The sequence below is a fragment of the Antedon bifida genome, chromosome 7 (genome assembly GCF_963402885.1).
Source record: "Antedon bifida chromosome 7, ecAntBifi1.1, whole genome shotgun sequence".
Lineage (NCBI taxonomy): Eukaryota > Metazoa > Echinodermata > Crinoidea > Comatulida > Antedonidae > Antedon > Antedon bifida.
Window position 1 is genome coordinate 4458682 of NC_136232.1, and position 22262 is coordinate 4480943.

Below are 22262 nucleotides of genomic sequence, written 5' to 3' on the forward strand. Positions count from 1 at the left end.
TCACGCGTTAATTCGTCGAAAGTCAAAAATATACACCACCAGGTTGGTGGCGCTGCAACACATGTCAACAAAAAAAGAAGCATGGCGGCTGCTCAAACTGTGACCGTATCATCTACTACAAACAAAAAAGATGGCATTCCAATACCTGGTTCAGAAGGAAGCGATCAACTTATTGTTCGACCATTGTAAGTATATCCTGCAATTAGCATAATAATCTGGGATCAGGTGCCGTTTTCGGCCACCTCGACTTGTATGGACTATACCATTATAAAAAGATGGGAAAATAGGGGTGTCCCATTTATTAATTGAGTGTGTTAATGTGTTAAAACACTGCTGCTTTTGTTCTTTTGTTTAGTGCATTATGTTTCAGCAACAAAGGGAAAACAACTACGCCCTGCATGCTGTAGAATTAAATTCAAGTTTTCAAGTTAATACAGTATATTATGGCTCTTTATTTCTATATAATTTTTAGGTATCCTTCCCCTAATATATTAGGTGGATTCCCTAAGGTGTATATTGAATAATTTTTACGGATTTATAGATACAGAAAATATATAAAGAAAGTTTTTATTCCAGTTACAAATAAAAAATATAATTTACCTAACAGTAGTACATTTAATAAGATCTATCACATACTGATTATTAGGTAATCAGTAAAAACAAATAAACATTATAATTTTGTCAATAAATCTGTACCATTTTGTTCCCAGAAAACACAGCGTTTGACATTGCATGTTTTTAGGTTTGGTTTTTCTAAAACGTTTTAAACACGTTTTTAAACGTTTCTGTGTAGAAATACATGTTCTAATTGAACAACGTTTGCATCAAAACGTTATAATAGCGAATGCAAACCGGAGCTTTACCCCAAAGAATATCCTGCTTTACCCCAAAGAACCGAGTTTCCTCAAGCAGTACAGCCTTGTTATTAACTTCTTAACTACGATCAACATGTCCACCCATTTAAGCTTTAGTCAAACACTACTGCCAGATACTTATATTGTTAACAATCTCTACTTCCTTTACTTCATTTTGTTTCTGTATCTACAATCGTTTCGTTTCTGTCAATGAATCTTCAATTGTGCTTGTCTACTGATTCCAGGTTCTTGGGTTTAAATCCATGTTGTTGGGATTTATCCCTTGCAAATAAAAAATATGATTTATCTACCGATAGGATTGGGCCGATTAGAATGCATTTGCCAACATTCTTTTACATATTTTACAACATTATAGAGTTTAGGTAATTTAACCGATTGTAATGTAGTATTTAGGATATTTTAATATCGATTGTACTGTAGTATTTAGGATGTTTTAATTCCGATTGTACAGTACTGTAGTAACATGTTTTAATTCCGATTGTATTGTAGTATTTAAGATTTTCTAATTTCGAATCCGACTGTACTAAAATTTAAAGGGTTTAAATCCAGATAGGAAAACATAGGCCTAGTATTTAATTAATATGCTTTAATTTTGATTATACTGTAGTGTTTAGTTTAGTTTTTATATATAATAAGTAAGTATACCTACTTATATAGTTTTTATTTATTTATTTATTCATAGGAATCACCTTTATATCAGTGTCACACATCAGTTAATGGTGCATCCAATTTACAGACAAAATTACAAATAACATAAGCCACAAAGTTCTAAATACTAATACATAACATAAAAAAAAATGTGAACAAATTAATTAATTAGATCTGTATGAAAATACATAATACGTAAATTGTACAATATATATAACTACAAAAATAAAAACAGAACAACAAAAATACAGAATAGGCCTAATAAATAAATAAAACTTACAGATACATCCTCATAGAGATGTCTGTAGCTTGTTTACTATAATTATTAATCAATTAGTTGAGAGTAACCCATGCTTTCATGAAATATTTTTTACAATAAAAATCAAAGATTTCTCCTAATGTTTCATTTTCAGTGAATAAATTGTCTAGCATAAAGTGGTGTTTTAATTCCTTAGATCCACAATTAAAATTATCCCAGTACATACTTAAATTATTGTCTATGAGGTTGTTCTTAGGATCCAAGTATACATCATTTCTAACAGAGTTTAATGAAGGACATTTAAATAAAAAATGGTTTACTGTTTCTTTTTCGTTAGTAATACACATCTTACATAATCCTGTGTTATGATTTGACCAGGATTGTCTACGACCCTCAAGATCTAGAGAGTTTGATCTTGCTTTAAATTTTAAATTCATACCCGTAAAATTAGTTTTATCTAACAAATATTGTTAAAGGTTTGGAGTTCCTTTATACATAGTATATTCCGTTAACGTTGTTTTGCATTGGGCCTTTGAAAACCACTCGTTATGATCAACTTGTTTATTATTTTTCCTAAATGGCTTTATCCAGTTAGTAGATGGTTCTTGATTAAATTTGTCTATAAAATTTGTTTTATTTAAAATATCTTTAGTTAATATAGTAATATTGTTACAAAATCTTGGCATTCCCTAACACAGTACCTAATAATAATAACATGCCTTACAAAAAGTACATGCATTGCTAGTTTTTGATGTTTTGTATTGTTCCTTGTAGTTTGTACTGTAGGTTACATAACAGAACAATTGTATTGTCTTCCCATTCAATAGACACCCTTCTCTACATAAAACATAATACACCACACCCCTATCATAATAATGGTATAGTCCATATAATTCGAGGTGGCCGAAAACGGCACCTGATCCATAATCTGTTTTAATTTTATTGTTGTACTAAATGAAATAATGAGTATTTTTTCTAGGCCTACTAGGCCTACTAGAACGATCTAGCCTAGCCTAGCTAGCTCGGCTACTACTCTAGCCTTGACGGGATAACTTCTACTAGCTATAGATCGCGGCGGGACAATTGGTCCTTCTTGGTCCTGCCTGCTGGATGCTCTTGTGGAAGGGCAGTTGCCGTGCATGCTGGTACGGTCGGTAACGGTCTCCTTTTTTGCTTTTGGGAGCCTCCTAACATAATAGGCTATGATCCTATGTCCATTTGGATTTTTTTTTTAGATTAAATAAAATAAAAATAAATAAAATTTAATTAAAAAGCCAGTCGACTGTCCACTGTTTACAATTGGTCATGCACAGTAACTAAACTAGGTTAACTAGCATAATTCATTCAATATCTGGTCCTGCAACACAATTGATGACAACACGATCGTAGCATTTATTTTGGTCTTGACCATAGAGTGAGTTCCAATCTTTCAAACTGATACTTACAGATCATTGCTGTTGCATTTCAAATCAGTCTCTTTTAATAATTGGTCATTTCTGAAACTTAATTCCTGCATGATTGAATTATATCTGAAAGTACCAAGCTTTATGATAATATTTTGTACATTTTTAGGGGTGCTGGACAAGAAGTTGGACGGTCATGCATAATGATACATTTCAAAGGCAAAACATTAATGGTACAGTAGCTCAAAATTATTTGTCACTAAATTGTTATTGTTATTGAAATAAATTTGTTTAAAAATGTATTGTTCCCCAAAAACATGAAAAATAAAGCTATGAGTAACATCAAACTTAGAAGAAACCATGCTATACTGTAGTTTTGATGAAATTATCCACTATCCATTATCGGCCAAAAAATAATTTATATAAATTAAAATAAATAATGATTTCCTTTAAAAAGACAAAATAAATGGTCTCATTTAACCAAAAACCTGTTGTCTGACAGACAATGGGACTATTTTATCAATCAATCAATAATACATTTTATTTCTCAAATAAAAATAAAGTACAGAAAACATTTTCTAAAATAATATATAATAAATGAGAAAAGGGGTACCCCACTGGAAGCTTAAGCTTTAAATGTGGGGTCCGGGCAACATATTTAAGTAAGGTAAGGTAAGAAACATGTAAAAAAAAACAATATGATAATGAACAAAAAAGGCATTTAACTTAACGAATGCAGTTAATTTAGCTTAAAACAGATATATTATTAACTTAAACAATAATAGTAGAAACAAGGTATTTATAGTTTTTTAAGGTAAACCTTTCCTGTTTTGGTTAAAGTGAATAATTATTATGTGAATTTACAATTAGCAATTATTTTTTTTAGGAGGAAATTTTATTTTATACAGGTCAATACAAGAACAATAGCTAAAAGAAGTAAAAAATAAAAACTCTGAAGCCACAAACACTTTTCATTAAAAAAATATATTTGTTAATATAAATTTGTCTTTTAGCTTGATTGTGGAATTCATCCTGGTAAAGATGGCTTGGATTCTCTGCCATTCTTTGACATGGTTGAGCCAGATTCAATAGATCTCCTGCTTGTTAGTCAGTAAGTACAGTCATGGTCAACACTATGGTCAACCCTATTAAAAGGTCACTTTGTTGGGTTTTGATGGTGTCCTCTTGACAGAAGTTCTATTGTACTTACAATTATTCAAGTAAATTTAAACAACTTTATTTTTCAGCTTTCATCTTGACCATTCTGGTGCTCTGCCATACTTTCTGAAAAGGACAAACTTCCGAGGCAGAGTTTTTATGACACATGCAACAAAAGCTATCTATCGATGGCTTCTGTCAGATTATGTGAAAGTTAGGTAAGCAGATTTGTTATTGCACACAAACAAATAAAATTAGTTGATTTGTGCTTTTCTATGTACTTTCAACAAATATTCATACCGGAAGCAACTTCATATTAGGGGATGTGGCGCAGTGTGGTGGACGTTGGACTATTGATCATGAGATTGCAGGTTCAATTCCAACTTTGCATTGCTTGTTTCCCTGGAAAAGACACTTTAAAAAAAAAGGCACTTTATAAATCCAAGATATTATTACTATTAGCTTTTCCAACATTCTGAGAATGAGTCCTACTATTAATTGTCCGAAGATATTGAGTTGAAGTGGTCATAATAATCTTGGTGATTATTATTACATTTTCTATAATGTTTAATTATTTCAAATTCTTTTTTTAGTAATATTTCAGCCGACAAAATGTTATATTCAGATGCTGACCTTCAGAACAGCATGGACCGTATCGAAACTGTCAATTTTCATCAGGAGACTGACGTGAACGGAATTAAGTTCTCGTGCTACAATGCTGGTCACGTGCTTGGTGCATGTATGTTTATGATTGAGATAGCTGGTGTAAAGGTAAGGAATAAAAATTAAATTATATTTTTTTTAAAGCAATTGGCTTTTTTTTTATTGATGTCTTTTCCAAAAAAGTATCAGAGAGATAACTAGAGACTGAACTAGGAGACAGTGAAGTAAAGAAGCTTGAAAGACAACAGACAGATCTTCAATGAGAACAGTGTTTTGAAAACTTAAATAGAAGGTGACTCTCTTATTGGGAATTGGGAAGATTGTTCCACAGTTAGAATTTGAATATTCAAAAGTCTACAGTCATCATGATATAATGTGAATTTTCTTTGATGGTCTTTTCAGATTTTATATACCGGAGATTTCTCAAGACAGGAAGACAGACATTTGATGGCAGCTGAGATACCTCCAGTTAGACCAGATGTCTTGATCACGGTAAGTATGTATACACAGAGCCTAGCGAAGACAATACATAAATAAAATCATAAAAATGGCACTGGTTCAAGCCTCTCCTTGATCACTGTTCTAGTGGTAGAATAATTCTTAATAATGCAAATTTACATAGCAGACATATCAATTGAAATTGCTCAAGGCGCTGACCACAACATACTATAGCCAAGTCAATTTGCAATTTCTTATATTTATTAATACTGAATATCCATGGGTATAATCCAACTTCGGGTCTAATCCCACCCCCTGCTTTCACAAACAGGCATATCCCCGGGTATAGTCCCAGTATTGACTTTTGGTCTGGAAGTAGACCTCTCTCTAACCAGTTAAGATGAGTTTTTACAAGAAATCCTTACCATGATCATTTTCCCCTGGTATAATCACAACCCCCCTCCCTGTGTTGTATTTGGGTGGGATTATACCAGAGGATAGATGTTAATTTTTTTTCTTTTATTCCCTATTTTAGGAGTCTACATATGGTACTCACATTCATGAAAAACGTGAAGACCGTGAGGCAAGATTTACGAGTACAGTACACGATATTGTCAACAGAGGAGGGCGATGTTTAATCCCAGTCTTCGCATTAGGAAGAGCTCAGGAATTACTCTTAATATTAGGTAATTTTTATAACATTTATATTACTATTATATTTGGTTTTATTTTACTTGCTCTTCTAAAGATTTTAATATATAATAATTTCGAAACTCCTCTATTTTTCAGCAAACTTTCTGTTTACCTTCAACCTCTTTATCTGTGTCTCTATCTCTTTCTTTCAACCATTCCATTGCGATATATGTTCATCGTCTTTTCCTTTTCTCTGCTCTGTTGCCTTGTGGTTAGTGTGGTGCAGTGGACTATCGTGAGTTTGAATCCAACTCTCGGCGCATTGCTTGTATCCTTAGGCAAGATACTTTACTTACGTTTGCCTATGTCCATGCAGGTGAATAAATGGGTACCCGATTACGTCAAGACACAACTTTGCGTTGATTACTAGCTGCATTATGGGAGTATGTTTCCATACTGGTTTTATCCAACAAATGACTGGGGTAGTAATGTGAAGCCCTAAAGAACGACTATTATTATATATTATAATATTTTACAATGATTGTCAGAGGACAAAGCTAAAGCAGATGATGACATTTTCTCTCTCTCTCCCATCCAATTTTGATGACCCATTCAGAATTATTTATACAATACAAACATTTCTGATTTATTTTATCAATTCTTTTGTACTTCCTTCATTGATCTAGATGAATATTGGAGTAACCATCCTGAACTTCATGACATACCAATCTACTATGCGTCCTCTCTAGCAAAGAAATGTATGTCAGTATACCAGACATACATTAATGCCATGAATGACAAAATAAGAAGACAGGTAAAGACTGTAAATGCTTTGTGAATCAAGTAGGCCAAGACTAGCCAATCAATCCACACAGAGTAGCACAAAGAAGGAGGAATGCTAGCCTAGCTGGGCCTAGGCTAGACTTCGTGGATAATGTGGTTATACCATAAAATTTCCTTTCAATCTGATACCTATAAACTACTTTTAATTTGCTTATTTTCCATAAATGGAATTCTCTTGCTACATTAATGAGAGGCAGATCAAAGAGAGATTAAAATTGTAGTTTGCCATTTTGTTGCTCCTATTGAATTTGAGGTCTTGGTAGCAGGTTGTGTTTTCATTATTAATAGCCCAGAGCCAGTATTAAATATAATGTAGAGTTGGAAGGCAACAATGTAAGAGATAAATTAAAATTTGAACAAAGAATTATTATGTTTTCTATTATTTTGTTGCACTATTTCAAGATTGCCATTAGCAACCCGTTCGTGTTCAAGCACATCTCCAATCTACGTGGAATGGAGCACTTTGAAGACATAGGACCTTCAGTAGTCATGGCAAGTCCTGGCATGATGCAGAGCGGTCTATCGAGGGAGCTCTTTGAGGGTTGGTGCACAGAAAAGAGGAACGGAGTGATCATTGCTGGATACTGTGTAGAAGGAACTCTAGCAAAGGTTAGTTATTCGTAGAGGAGTTAGTGTGTTGTACTGTAAGATTTGAACCAGGAACTCTTTGGTTAGAGAAACAAGTTATTCACCTAGACTATTTAATCATTATCGCCTCCATCAACATTATTACCATTAAAATTATAAAACAATAAAATGTATAATACCCATCCTCAAACAAACATTCTTTAAATATTTCTGCTAAAATTCTTTCTCCTCTTCTAGACAATCATGTCCTCGCCAGAAGAAGTCACCACGATGTCGGGCCAGAAGGTGCCGTTAAACATGCAGGTTGATTACATCTCTTTCTCCGCTCATGCTGATTATGAGCAGGTCAGCGAGTTTATTCGCGAATTGTACCCTCCTCACGTGGTAAGAAATTAAATCGTGACATGAAGAATACTTGATGTGTGAAATTAATTTATTTTGGATTTTTATTAAAAAATTGGTTTGTTTGATGTAATTCTTGTAGATCCTGGTTCATGGAGAAGCAAATGAAATGAAGCGTTTAAAATCTGCCATAGTACGTGAATATGAAGACAGTACTGACTATCACATACAAGTACACAACCCAAAGACAACACAGGCTGTAGAGCTACACTTCAGAGGTGAAAAGATTGCCAAGGTATAAATAATAATACATGAAAATAAATGAATGTTATTAATTTTGTGCAAGTTACCATTCTATATCCAATGGAGTCTCCCAATACTGACCACCCTTGAGAGGTTTTCTGTGAAGTTCAGTTTACATAAAACAAGTTTTCCCAGGCTTACATTAACTTGTTGGGCCTACTGTACTTTTCAAATGTAATAACTTAACGAGTTAGTTGCAAAAGGACACATGCGATATGAAGTAGTATGTACCATTACTATTAGAAGCCGGAAGAATATTAATAATACTGTTCCTATACAACGATTTTATCTATTTTTTATTTTTCATATTTTCTCTGGATCACAATTGAACCAGTTTATGTTTTTATAAAGCTATGTTCTCTCACCCATTGGTCAGTCTGTCTGTAAACCGTCTTTTTGCAATGTTTTTGTTATTTAGGTTATGGGAAGCTTGGCCAAAGAGAAGAGTAGCGAGGGTGGACAATTATCAGGAATTTTATTAAAGCGAAATTTTAACTATCATATTATAGCCCCATCAGACTTATCAGGTGAGAGTATTTCAACAACTTAAACTGTTTAAAAAATAAAATAAGTAGAAAAATTAAGGCACACGGAAATGTTTCATCAGTAATTCACAAAAATATGAAAATATATTCTAACAATAGTTATAAATTACGATGGTTCACTGCTGTTTCATCATGCACGACATGTCATCAAAACTATTCCATTATGGTGATTGAATTCAAAGTATGTCAGTTTTGTTTTCAAAAGTTATGTAGTTTCACTTTGTTAAACAAAGTAATTTTTGGAATGTAGGTTAGCAAAAGTACAATACAAAATCCCAAGAAAGTGAATGATAATAACGATTATTAATACTTGGTAAAGTGCATTGTGTTTCACTCTTTATTTATTTCCTCTCAAATAAACAGCACAAGCTGAATGGGATAAGTGACAAACATGTAAAAGCATTTTGTCATTGTCAATTTAAAAAATAGCATAGTCAAAATACACAATTGAGAAATTGAACTTGATGAAGAAATGAATAGGCTAAGAAGTGAATGTGTTAAGAAATGAATGTGTTAAGAAATGAATGTGTTATGAAATATCATTACGAAATGAATATATTTTAGTAATAAAAAAAAAGACTGGAAACAATTCTCATTAAGAAGTTTGGCAAGGAAGAGAATAGCACTTTTAGCATACATGAAATAAATTTAAATATTGATGTACTGTACTGTATAGTATTACCATGTTCAAATTAAACAGTAACATTTGTAAAAGTATTTTTTAATTGGCATTAAATTTTCTCTTTAAAATCAACAGATTATACCGATCTGGCCGTAAGCACAGTAACACAACGTCAGAGCATTTCTTACAATGCACCTCTGTCAGTGCTAACGCATTACCTAGCTCAGTTGTCTGGTGACTTGCAGTACATTGATGCCATCGATAAGCCTGGACTTAGAATATTTGGAGCTATTAAGATTATCCATGAACCAGCTCATAAAATGGTCACACTAGAGGTATGTCTGGTTACATTATTTTTTTTCCTATTATGTTAAGGCGGAAATGAATTATGCACAAACCAAATTATGTTCTATTATAAAGAATGATTATTTCTTGCATATAACTGAACCTAACCCTCTAAATAATCTCTCTCAACTATTGAAAAAAAAACATGGATGAAGTTGATAGCCATCGAATCTAGGGCTGCAGTTTCTGAGATTAAAGAATATACCTCTCAGCTAAACATTTGGCTTAGCGAAAAAACCTGTTGACACGATGTAAATATGAGAAAAATAATTCTGTCTGGCTACGTTTGTAATGTTGTTTGCTCCAGGATTTTACTTTAGTAACTGTATTGAGCCATGCATTCAATTTTTAAATGTAAAATTATTATTTCAGTGGAAAGCAAATGCGATAAATGATATGTACGCTGACGCTGTCATGAGTGTTATTGTGCGTGTAGCAGGAGACATCAGGGAAAGGAAAGGTTTGTGGAAACTCATTCTTTTTACCTGATTTCAGATAATTTTGTATCATCTGTTTGATGGGCTAACATCTATAATAGTTATTGTAGAATCGTTTAAAATTATTATTTATATTCTATATAGGTTATATGGTTCCCTTAAAGCAACAAACGGGAATCAACCCTGATCGTGTCTTGCGACTGTTGCGTGATATGTTTGGTCATCAGTGTGTTAATGAAGATCCTAAGGAGATAACGATTGACATCGAGGGAAGAATAGCAACAATTGATATGAATACCCTGGTATGTGATGTTTTCAATTATTAAGTCATCATGTATTTCAACCTACCTTTCAATCAGCCTAGGCCTAGCTATTGTCTTGCGACCTTTCAAGCTACACATACAGGCCTAGCTAGCCTATTAAAACCTACCTTTCAAACATGCTAGGCCTAGCTATTTTCTTGCGACCCTGCAAGCAACACAAGAAGGCCTAGCTAGCTTATTTCAACCTACCTTTCAATCAATCTAGGCCTAGCTATCGTCTTGCGACCCTGCAAGCTACACATGCAGGCCTAGCCAGCTTATTTCAAGCTACCTTCCAATCAACCTAGGCCTAGATATTGTCTTACGATCCTGCAAGCTACACAAGCAGACCTAGCTATCGTATTGCAAGACTACAACCTACGCATACAAGCTTAACTATCTACTATTGTCTAATTTTTTTTTTTATTTATAGGATATAAAATCAGATGATAAGAGCCTTCATAAGATGGTGACAACAGCAGTGCAGCGACTAGCTGACGCCCTGGAACCCATACGTAACTAAACATGTGAAAGGTTGGTTAAATCGTATAGTTTAGAGAGGTTTAACATGAGCAGTAAGACAATCCAGTGTGCTTCTAACAACACATACTATAGCCTATCCTCAGGTTTAGTATAGTTTGAAGTTTATGACAGCTGTAGTCCGCTAAGGTTTCGACATTGGAGTAGCATTCCACTGCAACATTCAAGACAATAAGGGGACTGAATTTGCATATCGATAGTGTAACCACTACGAAATACACTATCTTTCCATCAGGGAACTCAGTTTTAAATTGTTTATAAATGGTTTTGCTCTACTGAATGCTCAGTACATTCCGAACACAAAAGGGTGGGACTAAAACCCTTCCAGATAACTAGCCAGGCATTCATACCTCTAGGCCACAAGATTACACTGATGCCTAGGGTTAGATTTGTATAATGTTGAATTACAAACTAGAGCATAACCCCAGTTTTAGTGGATTTTAAAGCTTCACTGGGTAGTTTCACCAGTATCCATGTTATAATATAACTGAGAAGGAGTTGCGTTGTAATTAGATTCTCAGCTACCGATTCCTGGGTTCAAATCCTGTTGGAGTGCAGGGTGTAAACCTTACCAGAAAAAACTCACATTTTAGATATACCCCGATTCTCTACTGTACCCCCACACATTGCATTATCTGTCTGTATCTTAGGCAAATTCTATAATTGAATGTCACATATCTATCACATGTGGCGCCAATTACGGTCAAACGTATGGCATGATACAGGCCTCACATGTCACACTGTATTACAGAATCTGCCTATGATACTGGGCAAATTATAGATCGTATGACAGCACACTTTTATCTGATTACAATAGAAACATGTCTATTTTGGTTTATTGAAAATAATATTCAAAATGATTACTTATAATTACACTAAATATTATCGATAATATCAGAATATTATATTTATTATCTATAAATTAATTAAATCATTGATTTTTCTACTTTTACAGAAAAACTTTATGAATAGATTTTTAATTTATTTCATGTAATATTCTCTAAAATTAAATTGGTAATGTTTTCAATTGTAGAAGAATCATCAGTAAGTTCTGTAATCATTTCGAAAATTGTCAACATTTTGTTTTGTATACTGTTAATACATTTGCTAAAAATGCACAGCTTCGGAAAATATTACAACTTAAATCTGTATTTCCAAATGTTATAAGTAATTAAATATCTAATGAATCATGAATTGTTGCGGAAAATAACAATGATTAATAATAAATAAAAATATTAGAGAAAATTGTAAATTTTGAAACTCAAACTTATACTTTGCCGCTAATCTATGTAATATTTTAGTACAAAATAAATAAGTTAGATTCTTTGACTGAATTTAAACCACTTAAATACCATTCAAACAATTGCTATTAGTAATGCCCATATTTAAAAGTTCACTGACCTCCCAATTCTAGACCTCTGTTCTATGTAACCTCTTTCAAAAATGATTTTGTCTAGATGCACTTGGCAAATATCTGCTTTAACATAGGTTAACATAAGCATTTCTTTAGTTATTTTAATATGAAGTTACCGACTTCTCTAAAACAGTTTGTAAAATTTGTTAATAAATGTTTGCAATAAAAAAAAGGAATGACAATTTCAATAACTCTTGTAGTGTAGTCTCATTTAAAAAATATTTACTGACCAATAAAAATGATGAACTTTTAACAGCCTTGAACCAAATCTATTGTTATTTGTAGGATTGGTTTAAGCAAATACTACCATTCATGATTTTCAATGGCTTGCAAATTGTTTAAAATCGTATTCAACAATATCATCTTTACTTAAACCTTTACCAGTCGTATTAAATAGTTTACCCATTATTCTCAAGGAGATCAGAAGTAACACACTACTATTGTACTTATTGACCTCCATACCTTTTAAAGTACTGCATATAAGTTACTTTACTTTCCACATGGAATACTAGTGTATCTCTGCTAATGTCATAATTTGTGTTATTATCATAGACAAATTCCTAATTACAGTATTATATGTGACATTATTTTTGTAAACCTAAATCTAATGTAAAAAAAAAATACAATTTTGTAACATGTGATGAACATGTGACAATGTAACACAGAACTTTCCTAACATACTGAACAAATAAAGATAGAGTAATATGAATGAAAAAAAAAATGATAATCTATTAATTTTAATATACAATACTGTAGTTTGTTTAATATTACTATATACAGTTTATAGAGGAAAGATGAAATTATGTTAGACATAGGAATGTAAAGTGTAATGGAATGTGATTTAAAATATGAAACATGGTATTTATATTATATACAACTACGATTTTCAGAACTGTATTTTTTTAGATCCACAGATGCTTAACTTATATTATTATATTTGGCACAGGTGGGCACAGTTACTCCTGAACTAATTTTGCATTTTTTTTACTAAATTTAAATAGTTTTATTCAAATTGTTTTATGAATATTGTACTTGCCACCAAAATAAATAATAAAATGTAAAGTATTTTCCAACTAAAGAAACTTTAAAAATCTAGGGAAAAAAAACAACTTTACTGTAACTTTACTTGACACAAGACAATTATTCTATCCAAAACATTATATATAAAACTAAAAAGAAAAAAAAACTACTAACCCACTATGGTAAAAATTCTATTTCCTGCTTTGGTGGGATATTTTTAATTCAGTTTAAATACGCATTTTCAATTGAAGCATTGTTTATGCAACTACAGAACTGTATGCCTTACATACAGTAACTTAAAGGGTAGCTCCGGGTAAGTTTGCACAGGAATATACTACAGTACTTTAATTACAAATAATTACCCGGTTAATGATTGGAAGTCACTGAAAATCAGTAAAATTCCTAATAACAAAACTTACAAACTCGGTCTTTCTTCATCTTTGTGTAGAGGATTATAAATTAGAAATGTTTGCTCCAGTAAAACAGAACACCTTAATAGAGGGTTCCCTTAGATTGGTATATTTCCCCTCGTTCATTTCATGACAAAGTGTCCCCCATAATAGGGGTACTGTATTTCAATCACAATAGTGTTGGCCCTTAGGAGTGTCCTAAAGGAGGGGTTTTGTAGTGTCCAATAAGAGAGTCACCTGAGAATAAAAAACATTTGAGTAGATATATTTGTCCAGAAAGAGATTGTACATTTTTACACTATGAGGTCACGAATACACCAATCATGTTGGACTGCTTCCTTGACAGGATTGCTTCAGTTGTCTCAACCTAACTAGAGCGGTTAAAAGCGATTAATGAATCCAACTATCGCTCTGATAAAATTTAACTAGATTATCTCGCCATCAATTTTGATGGTTTGGAAGATCAATAATAATTATACATCCAACTACGATCCGAATTGGCATCAACCCTTCGTGAAAACTGTCTGTCGTCTCTCCGATGACTATACTGCATCTGACCATCGATAGAATACGCTCTTTGATTGTGCTGTTGGTGGTGCTGGTTCCTGCCATATGGTCTGTAATCTGGAAGAGACTCTGTGTAGTACCTGGAGGAAGCTCGTGGAATGCCTTGCTGCTGTCTGCTATAATCCGGGTTGGAATGCGTCATTCCTGTCCGTTTTGTTCTTGGTTTTTGACTAACTGGTGGCGCGCGCTGATGATATAGACTATTTTCGTGGCGATCTCCACGATTCCCCCAGCCTCTGCTAGGTCCAATTGGAGATTCTTGTTCTTCGTAAAGCGGGGGCTGATGGCGTTCGTTATGATACCCAGTGACGTAATCGTCGTCGTAATAACCCCAGTTCTGGCGTGGTTGTAGATGATGCTGTTGCGATTGTGGTGGATTACGTCTGCCGTAGTTGTAGTCCTCGGCTACTTGCCCTCTTGGGGCAGCATTTGTGAACGGTGAACGAACGCTTACATTGTCACGTTTATTTGTATATTCATCCTCGTCATCAGTCTGTCAAATAAACGAATATTTTGATTATAAAGTAGTAATTAGAGAATTAAAATGTAAATACAGTAGTTATTTATTAAATTAAAAACAAAATAGTATACACAAATCAAAACCATGGCGTTCAGAAGCGCTCGACAAAGTTAAGCGGGAAATGCTTCTGTGTACAAGTAAGTAATAGTATGTCTATTGGTACAGGGCCGGCTGTGTTTTCCTGATGCATGTAACACTGTATCTTAAACTCAAAAGAATTAAAGTATAGAACGGATTTAAGTGCACCATTGTTTAATTTATCCAGAGTGCAGTGGAAGATTGCAGGACACATCCTTCCTCCAAAGATCTCCAGTTACTTTTCTGTTTTGCTATTCTCAAACAGTTGTTTTCATTTTTTTTTTCTTAGATCATCGCTCCATCTCACTTTGGGTTTGCCCTTTTTTCTTATTCTTATTACATTATTCCTACACAGTACAATAAGCAAAGAAATGAACGTAACTATCAAATGTCAAATACCAACCTCAAGTTCATCATCATCATCGTCCCTATCCTCGGAACAACAGAAATAACAACTCCAAGCAATGATGATAATCGTCACTAACAAACAGCACAATGTCAGGATGGCGTAGATAAGCGCACCATCATATCCAAAATCATCCTCTGTCTGTTTTTCATTAATATCGCCGTCATCCAAAGCGTCTTGTAGTGCTTCTTTTATGTACGATACGTCGATAGATGGGGGAACATAGCTCTCGTCTCTGTATATTCTGTACTCGATGAAGGCGTCCATTGCAGATACGCCTGCACAGCCAAGTACGCAAATTACAACAAAGATGTTAAATGATAGTGCGCAGACACCCTGAAACACAAGTTTTCACAAGAAATATCAGAGGTGTGTTATTGTTCTATTTTAACACAAGAATGCACCATTGGTGGTTTGTAAATTTTGTCCATGCTTTTTGCTTCAAAACCATGCAAAGATACTTCAGTATTTTTTCAAGCAATTAAGGATAATTTCCTGCCAACGACAGCATAAGTGATTTAAACGAGTGCATGTTTGAAAAGCAAAGACAGTGGAATATGGTATTTTTTTAAATTAAGACAAAGTTTCTCCTAACTTTTTTGTCTAAGGAAAAAGAATGGCAAGTTTCCTGTGCAACAAAATTAATTTTCGACGATTTCTTCAGATCTGTAAAGAAGTTGAATTACTGAAAAATTGATAAAGTAAATGAAGTAATCTTACCATCCAAGTGTTCCAAACACAACTGTAGACAAATGTACATGCACCAGCAATTATCACCTGAAAAATACATATTTAGCCTAAATAATAATAATAATAATCTATATATAAATAAATTATTCCACAAACAGATTTCCATTTTGTCAAATACTTACAAAACCTCCTGCCCATGCCCCAGCAGCAAAGTTTAGAAGAAGTACTTTCCCCGTGTAACTCGAAAAATATGAGTAAACCCACAAGGCTACCATTGCCGATCCTAGCAAGATGTTGAACATTGCGACGCAGTTCGTGCAACCGGTGTCTTTACCCATTTTGCCGTTGTCGCTTTCTGAATCAGATATAGAGTTTTCGTCGTCGTTGTCTTCAATGACGTTCAAAACGTCATCCCTATCCCTTTCAAAACGCAAACTGGAAAAAGAGAATTATATTTAATTAATGTACGGTACTATTTAACAGATCCACATAGCTTTGATTTTAAAGTATATCACGGAAGTTCAATTCGTTAGACATATCCATACGCTTTTGCATTATGTATATTAAACTGACCATGTCAGAAGTATTCTACTGCAGTTACTGGAGTAACTAATTATTTTAACGTTGACATGATCTTGAAAGGAACGTGCGGATCACGTATCGATCTCTGTCCAATACAGTAGGCTTACTTATTCGAAAAACTTGACCATATTATTTAATGTAGGTTCACATAATATTGTACAATAGGGTATATCACCATATGGCTGTATTCTAATATGCCAACAAGGCCTACTAAACAACCAGCCATTATATAAATATTTTACAGACCATTGGACAACAATCTCGATTATTTAGACCAATTCCTGTACAAACAATGTGAATAAAGATCACAGATCAACAAATGAAATTTACAGTGTAAGATAATATAAGTGTGTTTTGTTGGTTTGGATGCGTCATACCTCTCTAAAGATGGCTGCTAAAGGCCAAGATACTGCTATAGCTCTTTCCGTATGTACGTGTACACTTACGCACGAAAGAAACACAAATACAGATACTGCAGGTATAATTTAGAAACGCTACGAGAGTTCAATCAAAACGTGTGGCCCACTGTTGAAATGTGTTTATTCTTTTCTCAGTTTAAAAAAATTAAAACACCTCCCTTAAGGGGACACTTTCATGTGAAACAAATGGAAGAGCAATGATATGGATAAAAGTATACATCTCAAAACCTACAATAAGATGGATGCGCCTATAAATCTGCTGCTGTATTTTTACATAAACTTCTTTTTCTCTGATCTTTTTCACTCCGTATACTACCATGGTACTGTACTACCGAAAATATTGTCTAGTGACTAAAAATCTCCTCCTACAACCATCATAATAACATTGTAACAATAAAATAATAAATAACAAATAATTATTATCACAATTTACAAGTAGCTAATTTACGACACGTTAATTCATTTTACTGCCAACAGCTATTTTATAGCTCATCATCGCATCCTCAGGCTATTCCGAGTATGTAAATTTAATCGATACTGTATAACATTGCATATGCTACCTATAACCTTCATTGAATACTAAGCATATATACATAATAACATTAAACATGAAATATATTATTTGGTTTGCATTATTTTAAATAAAACAATAAATATTCTGCTTCCAATGAACACATACTACAGCTATAGTACTAATATTGTAGTTTGTTTAATTTTCAAATTGGAACACCAGAAATATTATAAATCTATTTAGCATTGAGTAATAATTAGCCATGATTTTAGTAAAGTAACATAATTAGGCTACATATACACAATCGTATAGACAGTATTCTAATTTGGGGGACACCTTTGGGAACCAAAAATGTCCGTGAATGTGAAAGTGTTTTTCTTCAAAGGAGAAGTTATACAGTAATGTTAAGAGGGAAAATCTTAAAATTGACCATCGACATTTAGCATAATTTAAAGCTATAGCTATTTAATACTGTATATATTTTAATTTGGATACAAAGAGATATAACATAGATTAACGTCAATTGTGGAACCATTTTATTAAAATTAATAGGCATCGTAAATGTATTAGTTATACATTTTGTACTGTATAACCTAACAAATGTATAGTTTTTCGGGTGTAATTTACGTATGAAATCTTGTACTTCACGATCGCTATGATCAACACGTCTTTTACATTAAGCATATGCAAAACTGTATTTCACGACAATGGGTTTACCTGTTCTGGAACAATAGTCGCCATACTTGCTATAATATTCTCGATTAATGAAGACAACAATACGGATAAAAAACGGAATAAATTGAATAGCTGAGCCTAACCGACCAGTGGGAAAATGTGAAGTGAGTCGTAAGCCCAGACAATGTAGGCCTAGCTTTTAAGTCGATGACTACTAGAAGAGTTGTTTTTGTAGTCACGATTTTGTTAATATATCTCCTTGCCCTTGAACGTTTTCGACAAATCGATATTAAATAACATTAAGCCTAAATAAAGGTATGTTGGTTAAAATATAACGATATTAAGGGCATTAACATAACAATATATACAATATAAATTTAACGCAAAACGTACACGGATGACGCATTGTATATATTATATATTAACAATTATACATTTGTAATTGACAAACATTGCTCAAATTATCATCAGTTATAATTGAATCCTAAAATAATGCGAATACCTCATTTCATCTACTAAATATTAATAACGAATATTAAAATAATTCTTACCTTATGTTAATATTATTATTTTATCCTATAATACACACCAGAAGAACCTTAAATTCACCGCTAGTAATTAAAGGTAGAAATAATAAGTGGGGTTGTTTGATAATGAAAGATCGATGTGACAGGCCATTGGTGAAAGACACAGGTATCGCGGTAGCTATGAATTTGCATTTGAAACGGATTTCATCACGCTCGAGTAAACTCGATGAATACGAGTAAGGATGGCAACGCCCATGATTACGAATCATTCTCACTAGGTTAACGATGAGTGATTTGTTATGTTTTGTTCTAAAGAGAAAGATGAGTAGGCCTATCCGTTCCATCGGTGAAAAGTAGACGCGTTATGACAGTCTATTAGTGTTCCTACTAAACGCAACGAAACGCTATAACAGCACAACACGCGCCTATAGATTAAACAACGCTAATGTACCGTATTTTAGTATGATAATAATATTGAGAGGATTAGGTTCACTTGTATTTAGGCATGGGTTTGATTAGACCTATTTTGGGGGATATCATCACTAACGTGCATTAGCGCCAAGAGTTAGACTCGTATGGTATCATGTGCGGTACGTGTAGTTAGGACCGATCTATAGGCATAGCCTGCTAGCCTTTTCTACTACTATAATTACGTTACATAATGTTAACCAGTAGGTCCTACTAAAAAAGTTAGAGATTTAAGAAAAACAAGTGAATTTGAGATTCGTAATTCCAACGGTTTTCGATCATTTAGGCTGCTTTAAATTTCATAATTGGATAATATATGTCATAGTGTTAAAATTCTCTCATCCGGTAAAAGTAATCAACTTCAAAAGTTTATTATATTATTATCAAAAGTCAATCTATATTAAGATATTGACTTCCGTGTATTTCCATTTCACATTGTAATTTTTCGTTAGATAACTTTGTTAAAGTGAGAATCTTGTGAAATCTGACTTCGCTAAAAAAAATAAAATAAAAATCGTATACAGAGTTTCAATAGACATCTGATCAGATCATCCACAAAGGCACTATTATTCAGATTGTATCAAGTAACAGAACTGATACTTACTTTGTAATAGTCTACCGTATTGTGTAGGTAATGAACAATATAAAAACATTAAGACATCAATGTATGCCTATATTTAGCAGATACAAAATGATGTAATTTAATAGGTACGATTCTAACTTTTACCTGAACATATTGTTCGTCGCTTGTGAAAGTGATCCTATAAAGCTAAGTTGCCTTGGACGCAAGTGCGTAAGCGCAACGCAAGTTGGATGATCCATCGCGTACGTCTGTGGGTAAATTACTCGTGGGCTTGCGTTGCCTGCTCGTGCGTTGCCGTAACATGCTAATAACGTAACAGACAAGTTATTCATGTTCTGAGTAGGGGTAGGCTTAAAATCATATGAACAAAATATATCGCCTACCTGCTTGGTTCACGTTGGTGATGGTATCTTTGTGATTGCCTGCTTCTTTTGTCAGATCTTTAAAAAAGACAAAATGCGTTTCAATTTCAACAATAGATATGAATATGACGAAATAATACATTCATTTTAAATGATAAAAATGGAGTTTTTACTAATAATTAAAATGGTAGAAGAGTGCTTTGATTAGCAAAATAATTCAGTGTTATTGTACTTTTTTTTTCAGTTCATCAAACACGAATTAATTCTTTAAATAAGTGAAATGGAATGAGCACCTTAGAATTTTACTTAACGTGTCATGGAAGTTTTAGTAAAGCACTTTGATTAGAATCCCTTAAGTTATTGGTAGGAAGGCCTCTTAATACTAGTGGCAAAATAATTCAGCTTTATTGTAAACATTTTCAGTTCATTAAACACGAATTAATTCTTTTAAATAATTTAGTCAGTAGGCCTACAATTTATAAAGAGGTCACTGCACAATGGTAGACGTGTTCTTTTCAATGCTTTAAGGTAATATTATGGTCTAAAAGCAAATAGGCCTAAGTTAAAGATGTTTGCTCCACTGTTCGCGGTCACCTTTATAAAGCTATACCAATTAGTGTGTACTTACTGTCCATGTTTTCGGTTTGATTTTGGCCTTAAGCCCCGCTCGTCTTGTCGCATTGACCTAGGAAGAAAGCATGTCGTTATATTATTTAATTTTTCCGAATGAATACCTGTAAATGTAAAAAACCCTAACCCAAACGACGCTTTAATTTATTATAACACTAAACGCATGGTGTTTCGGAAGGTTCGAACCCGGTAAGAAGTCGAATGAATTCAGTGGACATTTACTGTGGACGAAATACTACAATGGTAATTGAATTGAATCACAAAAAAGAATCACGAATATTTGCGGATTCACCACACTGGCTGCTTATTAAAATAGTTTATTCTTAACAAAAAGCAGGCTGAAGCAAAGTAAAACAACAACACTGTACGATAAATGACAAGCTTGTTTGAAAAGAAAAAGCATTCAACTACAATAATCCGTTAACCACAGTTAACGGGTGCTTTCCCTTTAACGGAGAATTTAAGTGTAATGTCATATTTCGCGGTAAAATCCGGGAAACCGTAACCATCCTTTGAATTCCATACATTATTTAATATAAGCCTGCTGTGACAGTTTTTATCACAGTAGACCTACGTCTTTTTATACAGTACTTCTTTGTATAGGCTACATACAAGTATAAGTAAACGTTCAGTGGTATGATAATTGTTTCGTTCAGGATTGCTTTCGTTGTAATTTCGTAACTGTTAACTATTGGCCCTAGTTTTACTCCCTTCACCTAAGTTACGATTCTAATGAAATACTGGGTCTACAGACAGACCAATCCTAACTAAAGAACTTTTCACTAAATTGTGATGTCTTACCATGTATAACGTATAACCCAAGTTAATAGTTACAGTCAGTTATTAGGACAAACACGTTGCGGATATAAAGGATTAGGCCTAGTTCTATATCTGATTTGTGTTAATACGTGAGGAACAAAATGATATACCTACGTCAAATTCCGTAAATCAAACGGGTGATGGTGATCGACTCTTAGATTATCCATGATTTTAGAATTCTGTTACAGCATAAATTATCCGAATAAACTTATCCTTTCTTAAAAGGCCTAGTAGTATACACACATAGGTGTGTGACGGAAATAAAGCCTCGCTTCTGGCGATTAATCTGTAATGCCGAAATAACTGTTGGTCTTTTTAATATGAAACGCTTCATTGGGACGATAACAAAACATTACAAACAGGCTGTGGCGACGCTCCTAACGAAATGTCAAAATGGCTATATATAAAAGCAGACGCGGTATTTGCAACAACGCTTGCGGTTTATGAAAATAGTTTCAATAGCCTATATAGGTTTTATTATTTTATTTTCGTAGAAAGAACGTGACTGTTAAAAAAAAAAGAACAAGTTTAGCAATGACCCTGTAAACTCTGTATGTATATAAAATATGATTGTATTAAATGGTCCTATGTGTCTACCTATCTCACTCTTCCATGATAATCACAGGTCCTAGTGGGA

The 22262-nt window shown here is 33.4% G+C and overlaps 2 protein-coding genes across 3 annotated transcripts; one reads left to right on the plus strand and one right to left on the minus strand.

Moving 5' to 3' along the window:
• The first annotated feature begins 74 nt into the window (after positions 1–74).
• LOC144848695 (cleavage and polyadenylation specificity factor subunit 3-like) lies at positions 75–11885 on the plus strand. The gene is made up of 16 exons (XM_078705546.1): positions 75–185; positions 3355–3418; positions 4199–4296; positions 4433–4561; positions 4937–5114; positions 5409–5498; positions 5980–6130; positions 6764–6891; positions 7323–7529; positions 7746–7892; positions 7993–8145; positions 8572–8680; positions 9456–9655; positions 10038–10125; positions 10247–10404; positions 10838–11885. The coding sequence occupies exons 1-16, from the start codon at positions 82–84 to the stop codon at positions 10925–10927; spliced, it is 2094 nt and encodes a 697-aa protein (XP_078561672.1). The 5' UTR covers positions 75–81; the 3' UTR covers positions 10928–11885.
• Positions 11886–12811: 926 nt separating this feature from the next.
• On the minus strand, positions 12812–21914 carry LOC144848700 (uncharacterized). 2 transcript variants are annotated; one of them, XM_078705551.1, is made up of 7 exons: positions 21740–21914; positions 20805–20861; positions 20198–20254; positions 16232–16484; positions 16080–16136; positions 15357–15695; positions 12812–14848 (listed from the first exon to the last, which is right to left on the minus strand). In XM_078705551.1, the coding sequence occupies exons 1-7, from the start codon at positions 21790–21792 to the stop codon at positions 14252–14254; spliced, it is 1413 nt and encodes a 470-aa protein (XP_078561677.1). In that variant the 5' UTR covers positions 21793–21914; the 3' UTR covers positions 12812–14251. The 2 variants fall into 2 exon arrangements, with proteins under 2 accessions (XP_078561677.1, XP_078561678.1); XM_078705552.1 differs by lacking the exons at positions 20198–20254; positions 20805–20861; positions 21740–21914 and adding an exon at positions 18788–19098.
• Positions 21915–22262: the final 348 nt, after the last annotated feature.

Bases quoted from the DNA above. Each gene is read 5' to 3' on its own strand.
- LOC144848700 (XM_078705551.1), bottom strand. From the start codon at position 21,792: ATGGATAATCTAAGAGTCGATCACCATCACCCGTTTGATTTACGGAAT. The intron at 20,862-21,739 runs GTAGGTATATCA...CTTTCTTCCTAG, and splicing joins TTTGATTTACGGAATTTGAC to GTCAATGCGACAAGACGAGC. The intron at 16,137-16,231 runs GTAAGTATTTGA...TGTATTTTTCAG, and splicing joins GGGCATGGGCAGGAGGTTTT to GTGATAATTGCTGGTGCATG.
- LOC144848695 (XM_078705546.1), top strand. From the start codon at position 82: ATGGCGGCTGCTCAAACTGTGACCGTATCATCTACTACAAACAAAAAA. The intron at 5,115-5,408 runs GTAAGGAATAAA...TGGTCTTTTCAG, and splicing joins TTGAGATAGCTGGTGTAAAG to ATTTTATATACCGGAGATTT. The intron at 9,656-10,037 runs GTATGTCTGGTT...TTATTATTTCAG, and splicing joins ATAAAATGGTCACACTAGAG to TGGAAAGCAAATGCGATAAA.